Source organism: Hylobates moloch, unplaced genomic scaffold (assembly GCF_009828535.3).
Source record: "Hylobates moloch isolate HMO894 unplaced genomic scaffold, HMol_V3 SCAFFOLD_22, whole genome shotgun sequence".
Lineage (NCBI taxonomy): Eukaryota > Metazoa > Chordata > Mammalia > Primates > Hylobatidae > Hylobates > Hylobates moloch.
Genome location: NW_026652297.1, coordinates 15,447,029 through 15,470,067, shown reverse-complemented (window position 1 = coordinate 15,470,067; position 23,039 = coordinate 15,447,029). Strand labels below are relative to the sequence as shown.

The window sequence follows — 23,039 nt, the reverse complement described above, 5'->3', positions numbered from 1 at the left end:
AGTATTAAGGAGAGTCATATATTTTGTAATTATATGTAAAATATATTTTGTAGATATGATTCACCCATTATACATAACAGAAATAATATATGTAGAAACACATTCTTCCATTGGGTTCCAGGATTTATTTGCCCACTTTGGGACTTGAAATTTATATTCTGACCCTGAATTCTAAACGTCCCTGCAAAGAAACCTTGTTTTTTGTTTTTTAAAGGAGTGGGTAAGTTGGGATGGAGAGGAGTTAGCATTATTTAACACACATTGATGCTAGCGACATTTCATATTTGAGTTTATTAATTTCTAATAATCTGTGGGAAGTTATTGTGAGAAATTTACAGTTCTTTTTCATAGACCTTTTATACAGATGAGCAAATTGAGGCCCTGAGGGATGATATAACTTGCCAGTGTTCACCAAGCTAGGAGCTAGCAGAGCCAAGAATTGAACTCAGACTGTCTGACCATTTCCAAATGCTTGTTTCTCTGGGGAAAATGGAGTCAGACCCCCTCCTGGAACCTCTCTCCTCAACCACTCCCCAAGCTTCTCTCCCTAATGTCCGGCTTGGACCTCCTCCCCTCCACTTTCTCCTCTTGTGGACACCTTGGAATTCAGAGACTCAGTCACCCAGAGCTACTGTCCTCCATCAGAAACCTCAGAGGAGGCACTTTCCACATCCCCCTGCCACCTGTGGATATCAGGACAATTGTTTATGCTGTTAACTTATTAAATGTAAAGTGAGGAGGCTTTTACGTGCTGGAAAGAAAGGGAAAACACCTTATTCTTCTTGGACTGGTACATTAAGAAAATTACAGCATGGCAGGGGCCAAATATGAATGCTTGAGTCGTCACCTCTACCCCTCCCCCACTCTCCAGAGACAGAGCTCCTGCCGAGTCCAGGCAGCACAGGCCTGGGACTTGTCTGTATTCGCTGGCTGCAGAACCGAACGGGGCCAGGAAGGCTGGGGATTTATTAGGAAAAGAGCCAAGTGTTTCTCACAGGAGATGAGGAGAGATATGGAAAGAAGGAAAGAGGGAGAAAAACAGAGGGAGGGACTGGACTGAGTGGGCTGGGAAAGACGGATTAGTAAGCCAAAGTCTGGGATACTTTTGCCATTCAGAGCTTCTCCCTTTCATGTTTTATGTGTTAGATCTTTAGTAAAGACTCAAACAGTAGTTTTTTTCTTTCTACAGAGAAGTTTCTTTGAATGTGCTGAGATGAGTCAGGAAGTGGTCCCTTTTTACATGGGTGGTAACTGACATTGTTTCCCCAAACATGGGAAACAACATTCACTCCAGTGTCTTCCCCGATCCCAGGGGATGCTCTGCAACGTAAGGCTTCTTGGTGAAAAAAACATAGCATTTTTAAAAGTTTTAAAAGTTCTCAACAAAGAATAAGATGAACTTTTAAAATCAGCATTTCAAAATATCTGGCCACAGTACCCTTTTGTCATAGGTGTTAACAACCCAAAGAACGTGGATCCCATGGGACACATTTGGGTTGTGCCATTCCAGAATGTTGTGTTTCGGAGATTCCTTCCTGTCCAAAATGGCACCCCACCCAGCACACGTCTGGAGAAACTGAAACCTTTTCCTCACCTTAAGTGAGAATTGGAGTGAGATAACTTTCACAGCATAGGAAACAATTCTTTCTTCTTGTCTTAGCAGAAAAGCAGTGGATATTTTTCAAATAGTTTATGTGTATGTCATCACTATCATTTCTCCCACTGTGATCCTTGGTAACTTTTGTAACCTCTCCGTGTCCCAGTTTCCTCATTAGCAAAATGGAGATAATAATAGCTACCCCATAGAGTAATGCATGGAAAGCACTTAACAAGACAAGTTAACAGATGGTGGCTACTGCTGTTATTAAAGAATACGCTGCACTTTCCAGGAGGGAACAATACATTTGAGAAGATTAGCTTTCTATAAGTAGAAACCATTATAATGGCACTTCCATTATACAATGATCACATTGTATTAGATTTATATGACTTCATTGGATCAAGAGCTCCTTGAAGGCAGGCTCTATTCTTGAATTCCCTATGTCATGTTTTCAGCAGGAACACAGTAAATGTTTGTTGAATGAAGTTATGAGGTGTGTAAGAAAGCCAAACAAGTTGACCAGTCAGTAAGTTTTACCCAGTCTCAAAGGAGGATGAGCCAGAGTAGGTTTCATGGGGACGGGAAGAGTGGGGCCTGAGATAATAAGGAAGGGCCTTGGGGAAGTAGGGTAGGCAGGATCAATCTTGTGAGGGATCAGCAAGGAAGAGACCAGATGTCTGGGCTCAAAAGTTTTTACAGATGAGACAAAGTTAAGACCTGAGGGACAGCTTGGAGCCAGATTTTTCAGAGAATGACTCATTATAGGCTGATCCCACAGGAAATTAAGAGGATGTGCTGCACATATGAGGGCCCCTCCAGTGGAGATCAGGTTGTATCAGGTGTTCCCAACCTTCCCCACTGCCATGTGCATGATAGATGACACCAAGTGTGTGACACGTTCCCTGGTGTGCTGTCTGCAAAGTCATCCTTTCCTTGCCCCACCCCCAAAAGCATATCAAATTGCAATTAAAGGAGAATGATGTTGTTAAGGCAATAACCTTGAAATCACTCTAATTTAGTTTTAAAGAATCACTTATGAATTTCAGCCATTTGCCATCTTTCATAGAAAGAGCTTGTTAATACATCTCATAGTGTTCCTCATGTGTGCTGCAACATGGCATTGAAAAACCGTGGGTCCAACATGTCACTGAAAAACCTAGGACCCCTTTCTATCTGAGGCCATAAGATGAGATGTCTTTAGTGAGTGGCTCAGGGAAAGGCCGTGGATGTTAACCAGGTAGACAGAGGAGGGAGTAACCATTTATAGAGCACTTATGTCCCAGGAACTGAGCTACACATTAGATTTGTTTTCTCAATTAAATCTCTTGACACACCTGGAAGGGAAGAATTATTATCCATTTTGTTCAAGTGAGAGACGTCATTGGTACCAAGAAGGTATATTTCACAAAGGATTTTTGAAGAATTGGAAGTGTTAAATATGGGTTTCCTCAACCTTAGATGATCCCTTGGTACAAGAGGGGCATCTTTTTTTTTTTTTTTTTTACATGGTACATGGATACATATGTAACAAACCTGCACATTGTGCACAGGTACCCTAAAACCTAAAGTATAATAATAAAAAAAATAAAAAAATAAAAAAAAGAGGGGCATCTTAATGTTCTTTTTAGAGAGGAAGAAACTCCTTTTCCGGTTGTAGGGAAGAGTTTCTGGCTGCCACACTTCCATTAATTATCACATGGTCTCTTTGTGTTCTAGCTTGCCCTGCAGGGACATTCAAGGCCAGCCAGGAAGCTGAAGGCTGCTCCCACTGCCCCTCCAACAGCCGCTCTCCTGCAGAGGCGTCTCCCATCTGCACCTGTCGTACCGGTTATTACCGAGCGGACTTTGACCCTCCAGAAGTGGCATGCACTAGTAAGTGTCTAGTAACGGCTTTGGGCTGGGGAGTTTGGTTCCCTGATGGTGCAAGTGGTGGGTCTGGGGCAGGGAAGAGAAGACATCATCCTTTGATCCCAGAGCAAAGCAGAATTGCTGGCTGTGGTGCTGAAACATACAACCCCTGTGCTTGGAGTTCAGGGGCCTTGTCCCTTCGTAGCACTGGGTGAAGATTACATTTTTTTCTTCCCCCTTCTTCCCATATAAGAGGGCCTTCTCCCACCCCAGCAAGATAACTTCTGTTCACCAGATATCAGACTGGAGAGTTCTTTGGATGCAAAATCATGATCTATTTTCACCTCCTCCAAGAAGTCCCTCCTGGTGCCTATAGCTGAGAATCTCCTATCTGTTTGCTGGGTTTCCTGTATATTTGTAACCAGACTCCCCTCAGACAATTAATAATCATTTTATTAATTGTCCAGTCATTCTGTACTTATCTCAGTTACCAAATGAAGACCATTGTGTGCCAGGACCATATATTCATCTTCTTGCGTCCCTTCCAATGCCCAGCCTGATGTAGCACTTGTGCTCCTGTCAAATGACAAGACCAGTGGCCTGACCACAGAATGCATCTCCAAGGCAGAAATTCTAGGGACTGGAGCTAATGCATTGGCTACATCACTCTCCCATCTTATAATATAGAGGCAACAGCAGTCTCCCCGCCAAAAATGGGGAAAGGCAGCTACAATCTCTGGATAGGGATGTGAGAAGGGGTGCATTTCTCCCAATATTCTCCCCCATGATTGTGGGAGGAGGCAATCACTACTGTCCCTGCACAGTACTTTGGATAATTTACTCCTACTCCTCTGAGCATTGCAGCCCTGAAATGGGGATGACCTCTCTTTTCAGTATTCGCGTTCTATTTGGAAGTCAGTGCTCCAGGTTAGCCTCTAATATGTTAGAATTGTCTTCTTCATTGGATAATGCTTCCTGGCTCCCTGTGAGCAGGGACCTTTCCTTATACCTCCTTGGACCAAATCCCTTCCATCCATCCCCAGCACAGAAGAATATTTCATTTATACTTTCTGTTGGATGAACAGAAAAAGTGACTGGACTCCGAGTAGAAGAATTACTTAATTTCCAGCCTTATAGTGTATGTAACCTTTACTGAGTAAAGAGGGGGAATGAAAGTATCTTCGAGATCAAGTTCCTGAGTTCAATCAATGTGTATAGATTTGAACTGAGGAAAAGCTCATCCTCTTGTAAACTGATTTTCTACAGACCTGTCTCTCTGGTGGGTTAATATTAACAAAAATGATAGTTTCTGCTGACCAGAGGTCGTGTTTTTCTGTTTTGCTGTCTCCTCCACTGATTTCTGAGGTTGCCCTGGGGGTCTTCAATAAGCCCAAAAAGCATTGTTTAATGTACTTCTTTAGAAACCACTTAAGGATGCTGAATCACTGCTCCCTGGATGTTCAGACCAAAGACTAGTCTCCATGATTGCCAAAGTATATGCCCAGGGTTCCACAGTATTCCTCCTGAAAACACTCCTTTCCATTCCTTCTCATTAGCCCCTCTCACTGGCCAGCCTCCCTCTACAGATCAACCAGGCAAATAGAAGCCTCGGCCTCCCAGCTTCCCACTTCAGCAGACACACCCTGTAAATTCATCCTGTCCCTGGGTACGGTCACCTAGAGGAAAGGTAGACCAATGACTAAATGCTCAGAATGTTGATGTGCTGCTGCCCTCCTTGCTATAGCATTTCTCTCTTCTCTCTCTCAAGTCCTATCTTCCAGCCATATGATCTGATGTACTTGAACCAGCAGGACTAATACCTCACTAATACCTGGGGGGTAAAAAAGCAGAAATTTCCCAAAGCCTCCAGTATGTACTTTCTAGATCCTCACTCCACTGGACCTCCTCATATCCCGAGTCTACCCTCCTTAAAATCGGACCTGAACCAGGCATGGTGGCATGCACCAGTAGTCCCTGCTACTTGGGAGGCTGAAGAAGGATGATCACTTTAGCTTAGGAGTTCCATTCCAGTGTGGGTGACATAACAAGACTCCCATGTCTAAACTAATGACAATAATTTAATAATGATAATTAATAATAAATCATACCTTATAGGCGTCTTCCTCCTGTCTCTGGTCCAGTTAGCTCTGGGGTTACGGATACTCCCTATAGTCCCACCACAGTGTCCCCATCTTACCCAGAGTGGAGGTGATTATTAGACATGCCTATATGTGTGACTTCAGCCACCACACCCTTTACATGCCTCTACTTTCCAGAAATAGCAGGCTTTAGCACGCTTGGGTTGGACCAGAAATCACTGAATCAAAGCCACATGTGGCTGTGGTGGCCAGGCCTGAGAGAAACTCATAGATGCACTGTCCAGCTCTCTGCCTTGGCCTGCAGGGACAAGCACTAGTTGAGGGGACCCATAGGGCAGGGCTGAGGTGCAATGCCATGCTAGGCAAAACAAGTATAAATAAATCTATTATTTTATTGAACCTCATTATATATTTGGTTTATTGTGTGCCAGGAAAGTACTGTATGAAAAAGTCAATTTGTTGGCTTTTATAATCTCATTAGGGTTTCCTTTTAAGGCATTCTAATTGGAGGTGCCATCTGTTCTCTTAAAAAAGCATTGCACATCACCACGGTGAACATTTTTTCAGATACAAGGAGCATATCTGGAGTTGTTGAGGCAAGGCACAGCCCTGTACTGTGGCCTTGGGGCTCCTGCTGGTTCAGCAGGTTGAGCAGGGCAGGAGTGCAAGGGCCCAGCCCAGCCTGAGACACACTGGTTGGGGCAGAGAAGGCACAGGCGCTGGTTCACTTTGCACATTCACTCTTCCGTCCATTCCATCAGGAGATAAACACAACCTAACTGGGCACTGTGGGTACCCAGGTAAAGAAGGAGAGCTTTGTCTTTCTGAAATGTACAGGGAAGTGGACATCTAGAGTGTTCAGGTCCTGTGGGCATATGGGAGGGAGGCAGTGTCAGGAGAGATCAAGAGCCGAGGCCTGGAAGTCTGGAGGGGCCTCAGGTTTAGTGTACAGCCGTTGACTTTAAATGGATTATATCAGTAGTCACACTCATTCACTGGCAGTATTGGAAAGTTTATAAAGAGTTTTAGAACTTTAAAATGTGTCATTTGACAAGGCTATAAAACCTATAGTGTACTAAGAATTAATATTTTTAATGAATCCTGTTAATCTCTTGGGGTTGGCACACATATAGTCATTGTATTTTTGTAGTGCTACAAGTGTTAATTTATTTCATGTAAACATTTGGAATGCATGTTACCTTTTGCACCCCTGTTTAGCCATTTGTTTCTTTTCTTTTTAATCTACTGGGAGACCCAGGGACCCCTACACCCCTTGACCTCTGAGATGCCTCTGTGTGTCCAGGCTTGTCCTTGAATTTTGTCAGTGGACTGCGCAGGGATGCAGGTGCACCTCAAGGTGTCAAAGGGGCTGCTGTGGGCTCCAAATGACATCAGAGGAGGGTGGCTTAGCGAGCTCTGTGTTTTGAGTCTGCAGTCACATCACTGCTGCTGATCTCTGGACGACTAGCTGCCTTCTTCCTTCTTCTCTCTCCCCTCTTCACTTCTACCCAGGCCTGCAGCTCTAGATCTTCCCTGTACTTGCTCATATCCAAGAGGATGCCTCTTCCCTCAAACCTAGGCCAGGTATGGAATGAGGTGGGAGCTTAGGGGATAGCTAGTGGCAGGTGACAAGTGACTCCTCACCACTCCCTGCTCATGAAACTCCCTGAATAAAGACAGACTACCTGGACAGTGGGGACCACCTTCAGTGAGGAGTTACTGAAGGGCTACTGACAGTAAGGGGAGGGGGTCATATGAAAAGACAATGGGAGGGAACAAGGGGGAAGGTGCAGCCCCACCAGCAGGGAGGGGTTGCGAAGGTTATGGACTGAGGAACCAGCTCTGAGCTTTGGGCTTGCTGTGCTTCTGCTGAAAAAGCCGCTGCCTTCCTCCCTGTAGTGCTCCCTGAGGCACTGCCCAGAAGCCCTCAGTTTCCCTGGTGAATCCTGGCATCCCCAAACTGCCTCAGTCTTGAGTGGGTTCTGGGAAAGCTCATAGAATCGTTGATTTCATGTAGTGGGTGGAAGGTGGGCTTTAGCACTTCAGAGACAAAAGTTTCAATCTTGATTCTGTCTCTTGCCTTCTCTGTGACCTTGGTCTAAATCCTTGGTCTAAGCTTTCTTACATTCTGTCATTTTATTCTCACGACTTCATAATAATGTATGCTTTTCTGAGTTATTATGAGGATTCAGCCAAATAGTATTGTGGAGTCCTTGGCACAGTGCCTGGTTCATAGTAAACTCTCAATTGATGTTAGAACTTGCTTTGGTTACATCCCTGGAAAGTGTGAAGATTGCAGCAGATATTGAAGCTTCCAGCATGAGAGGATGTTGGATATCTGAAAATAAAAGTGATGTTGTTGGGGGAGCCCAGGCTTGACGCCATCACCCAGCATCACAGCAGAATCCATGATATGGTCCCAAACCACACAGTCGCCTTGGCCTAAAGATCCTGCTGAAAACAAATGAGAAGGTGACTGCCCTACCCTGTGACCTGGTGTGCAGTGGGAGAAGGAAGGAGGCACAGGCAGAGCTTCTGAGAAGCTGCCGAGCTCGCTCCCCGCAATGAGAGGTGCCAAGAAGCTGGGCAGGAGCAATGGCTCACAATACTGGCTTCCCATTCCCAGGCAGCAGCGGCCTAGCAGCTCCTCACACCGAGACACACTTCCTTCCACAGAAGGGCCAGATGGCAAGGGAGACATGGTGGGGTCAACCGGGCAGAGGGGCAGCCAGGAACACACTTGGAGATGCACACCAATGTGAAACCCTGCACCATGTTGCAGGGCTTGGCTTCTGTTTTAAATAATTTCTAGTTTACTGGGGGACGAAATGGAAAGGAGGAATTTATGAAGCAGGTGAAAACAGATAATTATGCCTTATAAAATTGCTGTCTATGAAAAACTATACAGAAGGACTGGTGTGAAAATAATTACCTTGTTACATTGCTGACCACAAAAACCCCTTTTCTGTCACTCACATGGAAGAAATTTTGATGGATCACAGAGGCAAGCTAGTGCTTGCCTTGTTTCTTTTATTTCTTCTTCAAATGCAGTGGACTTCCCTCTGCAGTTTTGATCATAGAAATGGAATGAAAAAGGGGTCATTGTGTCTCTTGAGCCTACCTGCCGACCCTCTAGATAAGGGACACAGTGCCTGCCAGTCTCAGGGTTTCCCTGGAGGCCATCCCTGTCCTCCCTCCTGACTGCCAGTGACAGGCAGGGAAGCTTAGTGGCAGGGGCAGGGGTTTTGAGTTTGGCTCCTGACGGTAAGACCTGGGGCAAGTTATTTAGCCTTTTGGAACACAAGCTTCCTCCTGGATAAAATTGGGTATGCTGGAACTCAAATTACGAGGTTGTGAGAATTAAAAGCCAGCAAGCAAGTGAAGCTCCAGGATGAAAACTCAGGTCTGTCTGACTCTAATGCCATGACCTCAGTGATGTCGCAAACCATCGTGGCGATGGTGGTGATTGGCTGTTATTCTCACTCATGAACTACCTGGCTTAGAGAAGGATAAGAATCTGCTCTTCCTTCTCCCATTCCTGCGTAGTCTGGTTTCTCTCCTTTAAGTTCATGTTTCATTTTTTAAGGTGCTGGCAGTTGTTTCCCTCTTTTATCCCAGGCATGACAGGGCAGTGGTGGGGTTGGGGGGGCAGTGGTGTCCCTGTGGCATAAGGATCATGTCCCTTGGACAGACTGCCCAGGAGTGGGACATTCCCAGGGCCTAGACCCCGATCTTTCCAGGGAAGCAGGGTGGATGCGGAAGAGTGCATAGGGTTTAGAGGGTAGAAATGGCCTTGGCATGACAGAAACAGAACGATGTCCTCTGCACAGGTGGCCTCTGCAGCCAGGTTTGGTGGCCATAGAGCATTGTGGGTCTGTAAAGACATCAGCTTATAAGCCCTCTGGTCTTGGGCACAGGATCTGCTGCGTCATGCTCAATAAGATCCCCACTGATGGTTTCCTTTAGGTCAGTGGTTTTAAAATGCAGTCCCTGGACAAGCAGCCTCCGTGTCACCTAGGAACTTACTAAAAATAAAAATTCTCAGCCCCAACCCGGAGCCACTGAATGAGAAGCTCTGGAGGTGGAGCCCAGTGATCAGAGTTTTAACAAGCCCTGCAAGTAACTCTGAAAGCTGTGAAAGTTTGGGAACATTGCTTTAGAGTTGGGTCATGTTCCTCTGTCCTTTGCTTTATGACTTCTGAGGAGAAAGGCCATTGGGTGAATTCTCACAGACTGGAACCACAGGGCCTTCCCCTCCCCATCAATGAGCTGTGTGCCAGGCTGGAAAGCTGCAGGAAGGGGTGCTGTGAATATGTATGTGAGAGAGAGGAGGGGTGGGGTGTGATGTGAGTGTGAATGTGTGAGCGCATCTGTGTTTATTTGAATGGTTCGAGGGAGGGTCTCACTACTTCTCAGAATAATCTGCACCTGCTCTGGCTCAGTTTCTATTTCATTTTCACCCTTTTTTTGAGATGGAGTCTCACTCTATCACCCAGGCTGGACTGCAGTGGTGTGACCTCAGCTCGCTGCAACCTCCACCTCCCAGGTTCAAGCGATTCTCCTGCCTCAGCCTCCCGAGTAGCTGGGATTACAGGCACTCGCCACCACACCCAGCTAATTTTTGTATTTTTAGTAGAGATGGGGTTTCACCATGTTGGTTAGGCTGATCTCGAACTCCTGACCTTGTGATCTGCCCGCCTCAGCCTCCCAAAGTGCTGGGATTACAGGCATGAGCCATCGCGCCCAGCCCATTTTCACCCTTGAGTGGTCAGAGCAGTGTGAAGACCTGCAAAGGACATTGTTAGCTGGGGCTGGGAGCAGTGACCAGGGAGAGAAGCGAATGGAAACCAGGAAGCACAACGTGGCTGGAGTGAGCTCAGGGAGGGCTGAAGGAGAAACTGAAACAGAAGGAAAGTGACTGATGGGCACCATTTGCCTCAATTCAGATTGAGGATCCAGAGGGTAGCCAGTGTAAATGGGTGATGGGCCCCAGCTCACCTGGGAGGAAATCAGACCAAGAGGAAACCTCTGAGGCTGCTGCTGCAGGGAGGAGCTCTTCAGGCCAATAGGGCAATAAGCATTCCACATGAGACAGGAATCTAGTGTCGTAAATTGGGGACTGCTTGCTTGTCTGCATGTCTACACAATGAGGGTGATTTTTTTAAATTTTATTATTATTATACTTTAAGTTTTAGGGTACATGTGCACAACGTGCAGGTTTGTTACATATGTATACATGTGCCATGTTGGTGTGCTGCACCCATTAACTTGTCATTTAGCATTAGGTATATCTTCTAATGCTGTCCCTCCCCCCTCCCCTCACCCCACAACAGTCCCCAGTGTGTGATGTTCCCCTTCCTGTGTCCATGTGTTCTCATTGTTCAATTCCCACCTGTGAGCGGGAACATGCGGTGTCTGGTTTTTTGTCCTTGTGATAGTTTGCTGAGAATGATGGTTTCCAGCTTCATCCATGTCCCTACAAAGGACATGAACTTATCATTTTTTATGGCTGCATAGTATTCCATGGTGTATATGTGCTACATTTTCTTAATCCAGTCTACCATTGTTGGCCATTTGGGTTGGTTCCAAGTCTTCGCTATTGTGAATTTTAAATACTTTACAAAAGTCGAACTTTTGACAAGTGTTTACTTGGGTTAATCTAGGGCTTGCAAAATGGTAAAAGAAGGCTGCTTTGCTCCAGCTGAGCTTTACCCATCGCTGATCAGGGCTTTAGTGTAAGTTACCCTGTGTGTTCTATTCGATAGGTAAAGAGATTGTTTGATATTACCCTGATATGTAATCCATGTTGCCCGTTAAAAAATACATTTGTGTTTTTGAAGGGGAGGCAGTCTGTGTTCTCCTTGAGGTGAACTTCAGACAAAGGTCGAAGATCAATAAGAGACGGCAAGCCTAGATTTGGGCCCCCGCCCCATGCTGGCCCCCGCCCCATGCTGGTAGATGGTTTATACACCAGCAAAAGGTGGATGCAAAAGGAGGGAGTGTGACTGCAAGCCAGAAGCTATTTATAACTGTCACTGCCACATCAGGAAGGGTCAGCATTGCCTGTGTAAATGTGCTTTCACACTTCTGTAATCTACAATTTCTTTTCATAGTTGTTTGACCCAAGTGAGTATAACCTTTTTGAGAAATTGTATAGCTCTAAGTTTTAAGCTAGAAGCCAGGCACACAAGCTAACAAGTCTGTTTCAGAATTTCATAAGAGCATTCGGAGTCGCAGATTGTTGACACTCTGAGCACTGCCACCCCAAATCCTCCCAATGTTAGCCTTCTCCCTCCAGTAACCCCAAGAGGCAGAGGCGGTCATGCCACTTTTATTTTTCTGAGCATTTGTGATGACAGCTCATGGCTTGTGCACGGCAGCATCACCCATTGCCAACAGCAGTAACCCATCCCTGGGGGAGAGGCCTTCTGGACTTCAGATTAGGCACTCCTTCCTCACTCCTGCCATTGGTCGGTCCTTAAGGACCAATGCTCAGGAGGCCAGTGATTTTAATGCTTAAGGACAATGTTCTCATCTTTTTAAAATTATCTGCTTGAGGCTAAACACTTGTTGCTTTAACTGTTCCCCAAATTTCTTGACCCACGCCCCTGCCCCTCTGCCATTTGTCCAGGCTCCTGGCTGGCCTTTTCTGAATCTCTCACATTTATCAATAAAGCTCTCAAAATATGGCAGCCAGAATGAGACTTGTGATCCTCACTCCAGAGCAAGGTTCTGTAGAAAAGTCATGGATTTTCCTTGTGATTGGGATATTGCAACCTTGTGTTCACTTTGGTTGCAGTCACTGAAACTGTGAGCTCCCACCACATGTGGCAGCCACTAAACAGCCAGTGCTTTTGTTTGTCCACTCAGGAAATGCTGTCTGTTTGGGTCTCCCCTATATGCACTTATCAGTATGATTTCAGTCATTTTGCCTTGTGGATTTAGGCACAGTGCACTTTCACATACAGATCATTTTAAATACTGATTTTTATCATCTTTCAAATAAGCAGTGTTAGTATAATTGCTAAGAGTGTGGGCTCTGGAGCCTGTGCCCAGGTTCACGTCCTGCTCTACTACTGAACAGCGACGTGGGGCAAGTGACAAAGCTTTTCTGTCTTCGTTTCCTAATCCATAAAATGGGGATAATATTGGAATCTGCCTCACTGCACTGTTATGGGAATTAAATGCAATATACCATTTAGGCTGGGCACAGTGACTCACGCCTGTAATCCCAGCACTTTGGGAGGCCGAGGCAGGCAAATCATGAGGTCAGGAGTTCGAGACCAGCCTGGCCAATATGGTGAAACCCTGTCTCTATTAAAAAAAAAAAAAATACAAAAATTAGCCAGGCGTGGTGGCATGTGCCTGTAGTCCCAGCTACTCGGAGGCTGAGGCAGAAGAATCGCTTGAACCCGGGAGGCGGAGGTGGCAGTGAGCCAAGATCGTGTCACTGCACTCTAGCCTGGATGACAGAGCAAGACTCTGTCTCAGATAGATAGATAGATAGATAGATAGATAAATAAATAAATAAATAAATAAATAAATAAATAAATAGATAAATAGATAAATAGAACAATATTTGGCATACAGGAATAATGCAGTAAAAGTAAGCTATTTGATTTTATTACTATTATCAGAGTTGTCTACCCTACTTTGATGTAATTTTCAAAGCAGCTAAAATCCAAACACTGGCACTATTATTTAGTTAACATTTCTTCTTTCAATATACAAGTATCCGTATACTTTTAGAAGTTACTCTTGTGGAAATCTAGGTTTACTCTATACTCTATACTCTTTTTCTTTGCAGGCTAATAAATTTTTAGAGAAAGAAAGAATGTTGACTGGCCTGACTTACACATAGAGAACACACACAAGTTCTTGTCGGTCTTTCCTTGAGGCTCACAAAACACCGATTTACTTGTGAAGTTCCAGAAGGAGGGGATTAAGGTGAAGTGCATCTATGTAATCTACTCCCTTCTCTATTTTAAAAATCAGAACAAAGCTGTCCTCTCCATGACTTTAGGGTCCGCTCTTGCCATGAATGCTCCTTTGTGGTCTCAGGCAATTGTCTTGGTGTCAGATTTATAGGTTCTGGTCCAAGGCAGAACTGGCCTGGAATGGATGCTGGAACTTAATGGTTGCCACAGCTCAGCTTCTTCAATATTCTCTGCTCCAATTGTTCACCTCTAAGGCGAAGGCAGTCAGGAGTGAGCGGCTCTGCATCCTCTGTCCTTTACCAGCTTCTCACCTCCTCCCCAGGCAGGAGGAGGCCTTGCTTTGCACACCCTGAACTTTCTCAGCTATTCAGAGCTATTCTGGTACAAGAATTGTGCCTGTTCACTGGACTGGAAGCTCTTTGACCTGCTGATTTGATTTTTTTTTTTTAATCTGCTTCATGACCTTACAGAGCAGGTGTGTCCAATGCAGTCAAGTGGTAAGAGCCCTACTGTGGAATCAGGTAAACCAGGGTTGACTCTCAGTTCCACTCCTTCCTCACAGTGTGGCCTTGGATAGGTTACCTAACTTATCTGAATCTCTATTTTTATGTCCCCCAAAATGAGGATATTGTTTATTATTGTGTCCATTGTGAATTGTATGTAAAATGCCTAACTCAGTGTTGGACACATGCACAGCGCTCAGTAAATTGTTGTCTTTGTTTGGGTTTTTATGGTAATGTTTAAGAAGTGGGTTTTGAGTCTCTAAGATATGCAATTAAAAATAAGACAACATGGCCAGGCGCGGTGGCTCACGCCTGTAATCCCAGAACTTTGGGAGGCCGAGGCGGGTGGATCATGAGGTCAAGAGATTGAGACCATCCTGGCCAACATGGTGAAACCCCGTCTCTACTAAAAATAGAAAAATTAGCCGGGCGTGGTGGCACACGCCTGTAGTCCCAGCTACTCAGGAGACTGAGACAGGATAATCGCTTGAACCCAGGAGGCAGAAGTTACATTGAGCCGAGATCGTGCCACTGCACTCCAACCTGGGCAACAGAGTGAGACTCTGTCTCAAAAAAAAAAAAAACAAAAAAAATTAAAAGTATAGGTGCAAAGGCTTTTAGATCAAATTCTCCTGGAGAGCCATCCTAGGTTAGCTAAATTCTGACTCCATCACTCCCCTGTCTCTACCCCATCACAATCTGATTACAAATCTGTGTACAACCTGTGCTACCATCTTGGTCCTTAGCTTCTCACAGGTGGTCCCCAGATGGCCTTTTGATCCCCTTTGTCTTTCCTCTCCCATCCATGATAATGGTACCAGATCCCGATTTCATTTGGCCAGAGACCAAGCCCAAATTTCACAGTGGGATCTGAGCTGTGGCTCACTCCTAGACCTCTTGCCAGTGCCTCATGGTGGTCACTTTTCAGAGTCACCACTGCCAGTCAGTCCTGGAACCTGTATTGATCCACTGCACCCTCTGTTGCTGACCACTGACGTTGTCCCAAAGCCAGGTTCAGAATCCACCCTGAATCCCATTACACTGGTGGGCCCCTGTCTGTACACCCACCTTTCATCAGTATGCTTCTCAAAGTCTGTCCCTACATCTGAGCTTGCAGCCTTCTACGCTCTCCAAGGACCAGCATATTTCCTGACATTTCTTGGAGACCACCTATACTCTCCTTCATTCTCCAAGTCTCCAGCTGCGATATTGGAAATCTGGTACCAGCCAACCTTTCCCAAACTAGGACTGTGACTTTCCAGATTCCCTGGTTTGGTAATACATGTGGATGTCGCATGGTTGCTAAAGCCAGAAACCCCCACACATCACTGATAGCTTCACTTGGGTGTGACAAAGACCAGGGATCCCAGTGTCTTTGACTCTGATCAGATATTTAGAGGGAAGCCACTTTCCACTTGGCATAAAGGTAGATTCTGAATGATATCCACAAAGAGCAGAGGCTGCCTGGCCAGTGATCTCTCCATAACTGGAAGTGTAGAAAAAGGTTCTGGTGATGCCTGCCAAGAGGGTTTCTGAATAATGTATGAAGTTAGGTAAAGTGGACAGGAATGAGTCTTATAGTCAGTATGAGCAAGTCCATGCTTTCTGGATTATATGTGCCATAGTATGTAAAAGCGAGCATTTTGTAGTGATTTATTTTGAAACTGTGTGTTTGCTTTTTCTGAGAAGCTTTCCCCACAATTGGCTGGAAAATGCCAAGTCTGAGCCAGACACCTGAGAACTGCTATGATATGGGATTGGCTGTGGGCTTAAAATCTGGACTTTCCAATGTATAAATAATCACTGATGATTTTGAAGACACAGAGCAGGCTGCAGTCTGAAATCAACCTACAGAAGGCTTATGATTCCCTCCACCCTGTGCTAGAGACTACCTCCACCCCATTAAATAAAAAGTGTTCTGGCTCTGAAGCCACATCAAGAAGGGTGGCTTGTCTTCAAGAGGCTGAAGGCTAGAGAACTAGAGGCTAGTTGAACACTAAGGTCAATCTGTCCCTCCTCCCCATTCTGGAGACTAGTAGGTTGTAGCAATGGTACTAATAGGAATGGTGTACTGGCCCCTCCTTGGCTGTGGCTTAGACTTGCAGGAGATGCCCAAGGTGGCCTTTTAAGCAGCTCCTCTGAGTCACCTCGGAGGTTTACCTTTCCAGGCTTACCTTGGAAATGGCAATGAAGGGTGCTCAGTTGTGCAGGTTGGAGTGAACTTGCATAGCAGCTGTGGAGTGAGATGAAGCCAGATGCAGGCTGTCTCTTCTGGGGCAGAGGTGCCCAGAAGGTGGGGGCTGGGGTGGGGTGGGGGGCGATGGTCAGTGGGAACCCATGGTCACTGCCATGCCCTGCCAGTACTCCATGAGCAATAATGGAAAGCCACTCAGTTCTCACAAAGAGATTGTCATCTACCGGCCAGCAAAGGGGAAGTGAGCACCAGGTGAGAATCGGCTCTCCCTGTAAGGGAAAGGCAGGCTTTGTGCCCATGCCCAGGGACAGGGTCTGCATGAAGCTCTGTGAGGTTAGCCACGCCCATACCCACATCTGTCCGCACAGGTCAGGTTGTGAAGCACCAAGGCTTCGGAGACAGAGACCATACACCATTACCATGCTGTGTGCCGTGGTGCTCCACTATGCAGTGATAGCTGATTGGAATAAGAACACATGTGCATACCCCTAACACTAATAACTGGCATTTGTTAAAGAGTTGCTACAGTTTAGGCCCTGTGCTAAGCCTCTGACATGTTTTTTCTCAATTAACCTCAGAGATTATAAGACAGGTATTACAACTAGTTCCAATTTATAGATGAAGGAATAGAGGCCCAGAAAGGCTAAATGACTTGTGCAAGTTTCCACCTTAGTGAGCTGCAAAGCCCATATTTCCTTCCAGGCCTGACAAGGTTCAGGTCTCCAGCTCTTCACCCTCAGTACTAGTCTACTTCCCTCAGGAAGGAGGAGGACTATTGCCTCTGATGTGACCTGGCACCAAATTAATGGTAGAATCCCAGCTAAGATGGGGAAGGATCACATTTTGTTGATTAGAACTAGTTGTGTGCTCTCCATGCAAGGCGGCTGGGAAAGGTGTCTTCTGTGAGACTTGAGAAGAGAACAGAATTGCACAGGGAGGCCCTAGCAACCCCTACGGAGTATGCAGTTCCCCATGGGTGAGTGTTTGGGCCCATTCAGTGTTTCATTAATATAAACAATAATACTGCCACAAAAATGCATATCCCTATATTTGTGGAGGAAATTCACCTAGAAATAGAATTGCTGGGCTACGGGGTGCATGCACTTAGAACCAATCAATATTACAAAGTGCTTTCCCAGAGGCCTTGGCCAGTGTACACTCCTCACAGCAGTGTGCATCAGGCTTCTCCACACACTGGCCTGATGATGCTATCAAGACTTTTATTTTTTGCCAGGTTGGCTGACCTCCTAGTCATTTTGATTAGTATTTCTCTGATTATAAATGAATGTGTATTTTTTATATGTTTATTGACCAATTTATTTTGTCTTCTGGGAATTGTCTGTTTATAACCCTTGCCTTTTTCTGTATTTAAAAATTGATTTCTAGATGACAATTAATTATATGTGACATCCTGCCCTCCAGCCCTCCACTTATTTTTAACTCTGTGGATATTTGTTTTGTCATATTGGGGTTTTAAATTTTTGAACTCAAATCTGACCATCTTTTTCTTTCTGGTTTGGAGATTGGTGTCTTGAGCTTTTGACATTTTATGTGTGTCCTTCCCACTCTAAGGCATGAAAACACTCTCTTATACTTTCTTTCTTTTTCTTTTTCTTTCTTTCTTTCTTGTTTTTTTTTTTTTGAGGCAGAGTCTCGCTGTGTTGCCCAGGCTGGGGTGCAGTGGGGCAACCTAGGCTCACTGCAACCTCCGCCTCCCGGGTTCAAGCAATTCTCCCACCTCAGCCTCCTGAGTAGCTGGGCTACAGGTACGCACCACCATGCCTGGCTAATTTTTGTATTTTTAGTAGAGGTGGGGTTTCACCATGTTGGCCAGACCGGTCTCAAACTCCTAGACTCAAGTGATCCCCCTGTCTTGGCCTCCCAAAGTGCTGTAATTACAGGCGTGAGCCACCGAGCCTGGCCTTTTATACTTTCTTTTAATTCTCTGTATGGTGTTCATGTTTAATTCCTTCTTCCATCTGGAACTTTATTTTGCATAGGATGTGATATCAGTATTCTTTTTTATCTTATTAAAAATAACATCCCATGAGCTCCACCTGAATTGTCCACATTTTGGCGAGATGTTTCTTTTATTATATACTAACTGTGTATGTTTGTCTTTATTCTTTCTCATTGGTGGCTCTGTCTGTTCTGGCACCAGTTCTAAACTGTTCTAAAGATGGTAGCTTTCTGATATGTCTCAATGACTGGTGAGCTAAGTCTCTGTATATTATTCATTCTCAAAAATAGCTATCCCATTCTTAAACATTTTTTTCTTCAAGATGAATCTTACAACCAGCTTGACAAATTTCATTAAGCAATCCTGTTTAATCAGGGTTGGAATTGCATTGGATATATAGATTACTTTGGGGATGATTCTCTTCTTTATGATATTCTTTATTCCATCCAGGCATGAGGTATTCAAGTCTTCTTTTACGTTCTTCGGTAAAGTTTTGTAGTCATCTTCATAGAGGTCTTGTGAAATTTAATCCTAGGTATTTTATGGTTTTGTGGCTATTGTGAATAAATAATATTATATTTTCAAACGGGTTATGATTATTAATAGATGACAATGTAATGGTGGGAGTAGTGAGCTTTCTTCCGCTGGGCATCTTCTGTTAGTGGACATCTAACAGAGGCTGGCCAACAGGGAGGGACTGTAGAGGGTGTTTGTCACCAGAGACACACTGACCACCAAGGTTTCATTGCATGCCATGAATTACTGTGTCTATGAAATGTCAGAATCAGGACTTTCTCTTGGGTGACCTATAACACCCTGGAAAGTATACTTGCCTTTTTCAATTTCTTTTTTGTTCTCTTGACCTTGAATTGTTGTCTTAGGAACCAGGGCCTTTTCTGGATACCTGCAGAGAGGCAGCACATGTCTCTTTTACAGCTGCATAAGCCAGTGCCTGGAAGAGTCTTCTGTGTATTCCCAAGGAAAATGGAATCAGTTATCCATGAATATTTAACCCATAGTCACTTCCCAGCTGTTATCTTGATGCCAGTCTGATCTGCAGTCTCTAGAAAAAGACGGAAAATTATGACAACTAGAAAAAATTCTGTCATCTAGGAAGGGGGCTCTTAATCATTTTTGATGGACTGTGGAGATGCAGGACTCCTCCCCGGGCATCCCCATCTCTCAGGAATGGTGGGAGATAGGACTTCTGATCATACAGTAGCCCAGAGTTTCCATCCTATCTTCATGCAGCAGGGACTCCTCCAGTCTGGTCCAGATGGTTGTCTTCTTGTAAAAGAAGCACCTTAGAAGTCTCATACCCTTCCCTCATCAGTGCCTAGTATCCAAAAGTTCAGTAGAGTGAGTGTTGTGTGGAACTAGCCAGGTTCTGCACTCCTGAGAGTGGCTTGCGAGGAGCTGAGATCCTTCACCTGCAAGGCTTTCATCGTATGTGACCTTCATGCCTGATGGACTTTGGCCCAGTGGCTACCAACCAGATCTCCAGATGCATAGCAAATTCCTATCCAGATCTGAGTCTCCACACTTGCATCTGCATGGAGAGAATTACTGAGCTCTGGGCTGTATCAGGATATGCTAAATCAAACGAGCAGTTTTGGGTGGTTCAGGGCCTGAGTGCATCAATTAGAAATAATGTCCAGAACAAGGAACTCTGTAGAAGTTCTGTCTGGTAAGACCTATTCCTCTGTTGTGCCAAAGACTGAAGTGTGTCTCAATGTCTTTTCACTTCAAGAAGACTCTAACCGGCTTGCTTGGACTGTTGCCTCCAGTGACAGCAAATGCCTTGGAGCCTGTCCTGGCAGGATGTGGCCCTGTATAGTGATCTTTCAGCAGGAAGTGCTCTGGGGATTCTTCCTCTGAGGCTGACTAGATCAGAGGTGCTGTGAGCAGGGCTTGGCAGAAGGACCCTACCTGAAGGCCTGGGAGCACCTATACAGGAGGTCTGCTTGGGGTCTCAGGGGCCCTAGGCAAGGAGATGTTTTTCCTGCTTCACAGGGCCTTCAGGTCAAGTGTTCTGCACAAAGTCTTTTTTTTTTTTAATTGTACAGGTGTGCACTTGGTCCCTGTTTCCCTTCTAGAAAATGAATAGATGGAAAGGGACTCCCAGATAACTATACCAGGCAGTCCCTTATGCATATGAAGTACACTAAGGATCACAGAATGCTTTAACCTATGTTATGCCATTTGATTCTCCCATAAAGAGGGCAGTGTTCCCTCCAAGTTCCCAGAGCACAATGCCTGGCCATCTCCAGGCTCAGGGGGATAGATCTCCACTAGCTTTGTCAGTCAGTGGTTTGTGTGGCTGTTGTGCAGGTGCTCGTCTCCTTTGCAGACCTTCAGCTTCTCAGGGTAGACATCGGCGAACTTTTCATAACCCCACATACAAGCACAGCACACAGGAGGGTCTCAGTAAACACAGATGGATTGATCTGTCAAGGATCAGTGAATGATTAGGCTGAGAGAAGATAAGTGACTGCTTAGGGTCACACTTTGGCAAGGCTAAGACTCAGCTCCAGTTTTTTCTTTGCGTCCAGTGCATCTTTCCTCACTGTAGAAAGCTTTTGAAGCTGCATTTCAGGAGTATGAAAGGGGTCTTGAAGGCCATGGCTTTAAGGTGACATGACCTATAGTTCTTGACTTGGAGCATTTCCAGGGGACTTTCAGAGGTGGGAGCATATTGTAGCTTTCCTGTGTTTGGCCTCACCTTGGGCCACAGCTAGAAGATTCAACCTTCTATCCCTCCCCCACACGGACAGTGACCTGAGACTGGTCATAAATACCTCCTGACTGAGGTGCACTGCCTCCCAGGATCCAGGGGCCTCAGCCATCCTCTAAGGGCTTCTGCAGCCCCAGGGAAACCTAGACTCTCAGACTTGAGCTCAGGCTAGGTAGAGGGGCTGTCTCTTTTCCCAGAATGTATAATCTACTTTCTTTCTCCCAGACAATTGGCTTCATTGAAGCAGGAGAAACAAGAAGTACTTTCTACAAACACTGGTTTTGGTAAAATTTGTAACACTAGGCTCTTTGATGCTCCTGAAATCCCCCTCAGCAGGGTCCCTCCTTGTTTTGACTAATCACTTCTTCTTATTACTAACTGTTATGATTAGGAGAATTGCCTGAGTACAGGCCCAGTGTTTCCAAGACCCTAATAGCAGCACGTGCAGACTCGCTTAGCATAGTCCTGGAATCATGGTTGTTCTGTTTCCTCAGGGAAGCTGCTGAGATGCCTCAGGGACAGGAGCTTCTTCCTGCCTCCATGAAATCTTCCCCCAGCCCCCAGAAAATGCTTTGCATCACAGCTGTGTTGTACACCATTAGATGCCTCTACCCCAGGTGGAAGAGTTGTTAAGGATGAGATTTGGAACCTGCCAGCCCTGCACTCAAGTCTCGGTTCCACCAGTGCATGAGTTGGGCAAGTTTCTTTATACTCTGAGCTAGAGTTTTCTCATAACTAAACTGTAGACAATAGTTCCTATTTCAAAGAGTGTTGGAAAGATAAGATTACGTTAAGTAATCCACAAAATACCTAAGACAGTACTTTGCATACAGTATTTATCAATAAAAGAAAATTCAAATTTCCATGTTGACCTCCACTGCTCTTTCAGATGCACCTAGTATCCAAAAGTTCAATTTCTCTTTCTTGGTTCCAAAGACAATTCAAGGGCAAGTAGAAATCTGGTTCAGGGAAAGGACCCAAAATTGGTCATTTGGGCAGTGATATGAACAAGTTTCGCCAAATGAGAGCCATGTCCACAGGAAGGCAATGGGACAGGGAGCCCTTTTGGTCACCTAGAAGGCAAGCACCATGCCCAGCACCAGTGCTGGGCATGCACACCCATGTGGCAAATATGCCTCCGCTAGTGACTATGTGACCACAGACAAGACATTCTGTCACTCTGGGCCTTTGTTTTCTTATTTTTAAGTTGGGGATAATAATGCCTCATAGAATTTTGAGAGAAAATAGTGACATAGTATCTGTAAAAAGACTGTTCATGCTATTCAGAGATGTTAAAAAGTATTCAGAATCTGCCTCTTCTCATCTCCTCTGCTGATGTCATTCTGGCCCAAGCCACCATCACCTCTCCCCTAGATGACTGCTGTGGCCTCCTGATTGGTCTGCCTTCTTCCACCTTTATCCTCTTCTAGCCTGTCCTCCACAAGGCAGCGTAAGTCTAAGCATGCCATTTCTCTGCTCAGAGCCCTCCTTACAGTAAAACCTCATTTACAGTAAAATTACTGGCAGGCTGAAACCAGGACTTAAGAGTCTGCCTCCCCCACTACCTTTCTAATCTTTATTATGACCCCTCTCCTTCTTGATTATTATATGGCAACCATTCTGCTTCCTTGATCTTCCTCAAAGAAGGAACCAAGTACATTCCCACCTCAGGGCCTTTGCACATGCCAGTCCTTTGGACTGGGGAACACTCCCTCTAGATATTTGCATTGCTTCTGTCTCATCACACTCAGGTCTCTGTCCAGATGGCCTCTGCTCTGAGAGAGCTCCCCTCACCACACCAGCATGCTGTCTCCCCTCCTCCTTCTCTATGTATCATCAGAGCCCTATTACTGCTGATACTATTCATTTATCTATGTATTGAAATGTTTTCTGACTCCTTCACTAGAGAATAAGCTCCATGAGGGCAGTGCCTGTGTCACTGTCTTCACATTCATCATTACCATGTAACAATGAGTTAAAAATTACAGCTGCCAATAGAGAAGTCATCCTAAGTGACTGGCACTGTTCTAACCCTTTACTTACACTGCTCAATTGGTAATCCGTTACAACACTCCTATGGGTTGCTGTGATCATCATGCAGATTTTACCAGTGAATATGCTGAGGCTTAGATAGGCTATGCCAAAATCCAGAATTCAACTCAGT

At 45.2% G+C, this 23,039-nt stretch overlaps 1 protein-coding gene across 7 annotated transcripts in view; it reads left to right on the top strand.

Moving 5' to 3' along the window:
- Positions 1 to 23,039, top strand: part of EPHB1 (EPH receptor B1) — a 501,064-nt gene that overhangs the window by 335,636 nt on the left and 142,389 nt on the right. For 6 of the 7 annotated variants that reach the window (XM_032144100.3, XM_058433526.1, XM_032144098.2 and 3 more), the window contains one exon: positions 3,317 to 3,472. The exons of the other annotated variant lie outside the window; for it this stretch is intronic. In XM_032144100.3, the coding sequence (XP_031999991.1) occupies positions 3,317 to 3,472 (156 nt within the window). The remainder of the gene's footprint in view (positions 1 to 3,316; positions 3,473 to 23,039) is intronic. 7 annotated transcript variants of the gene reach the window in all.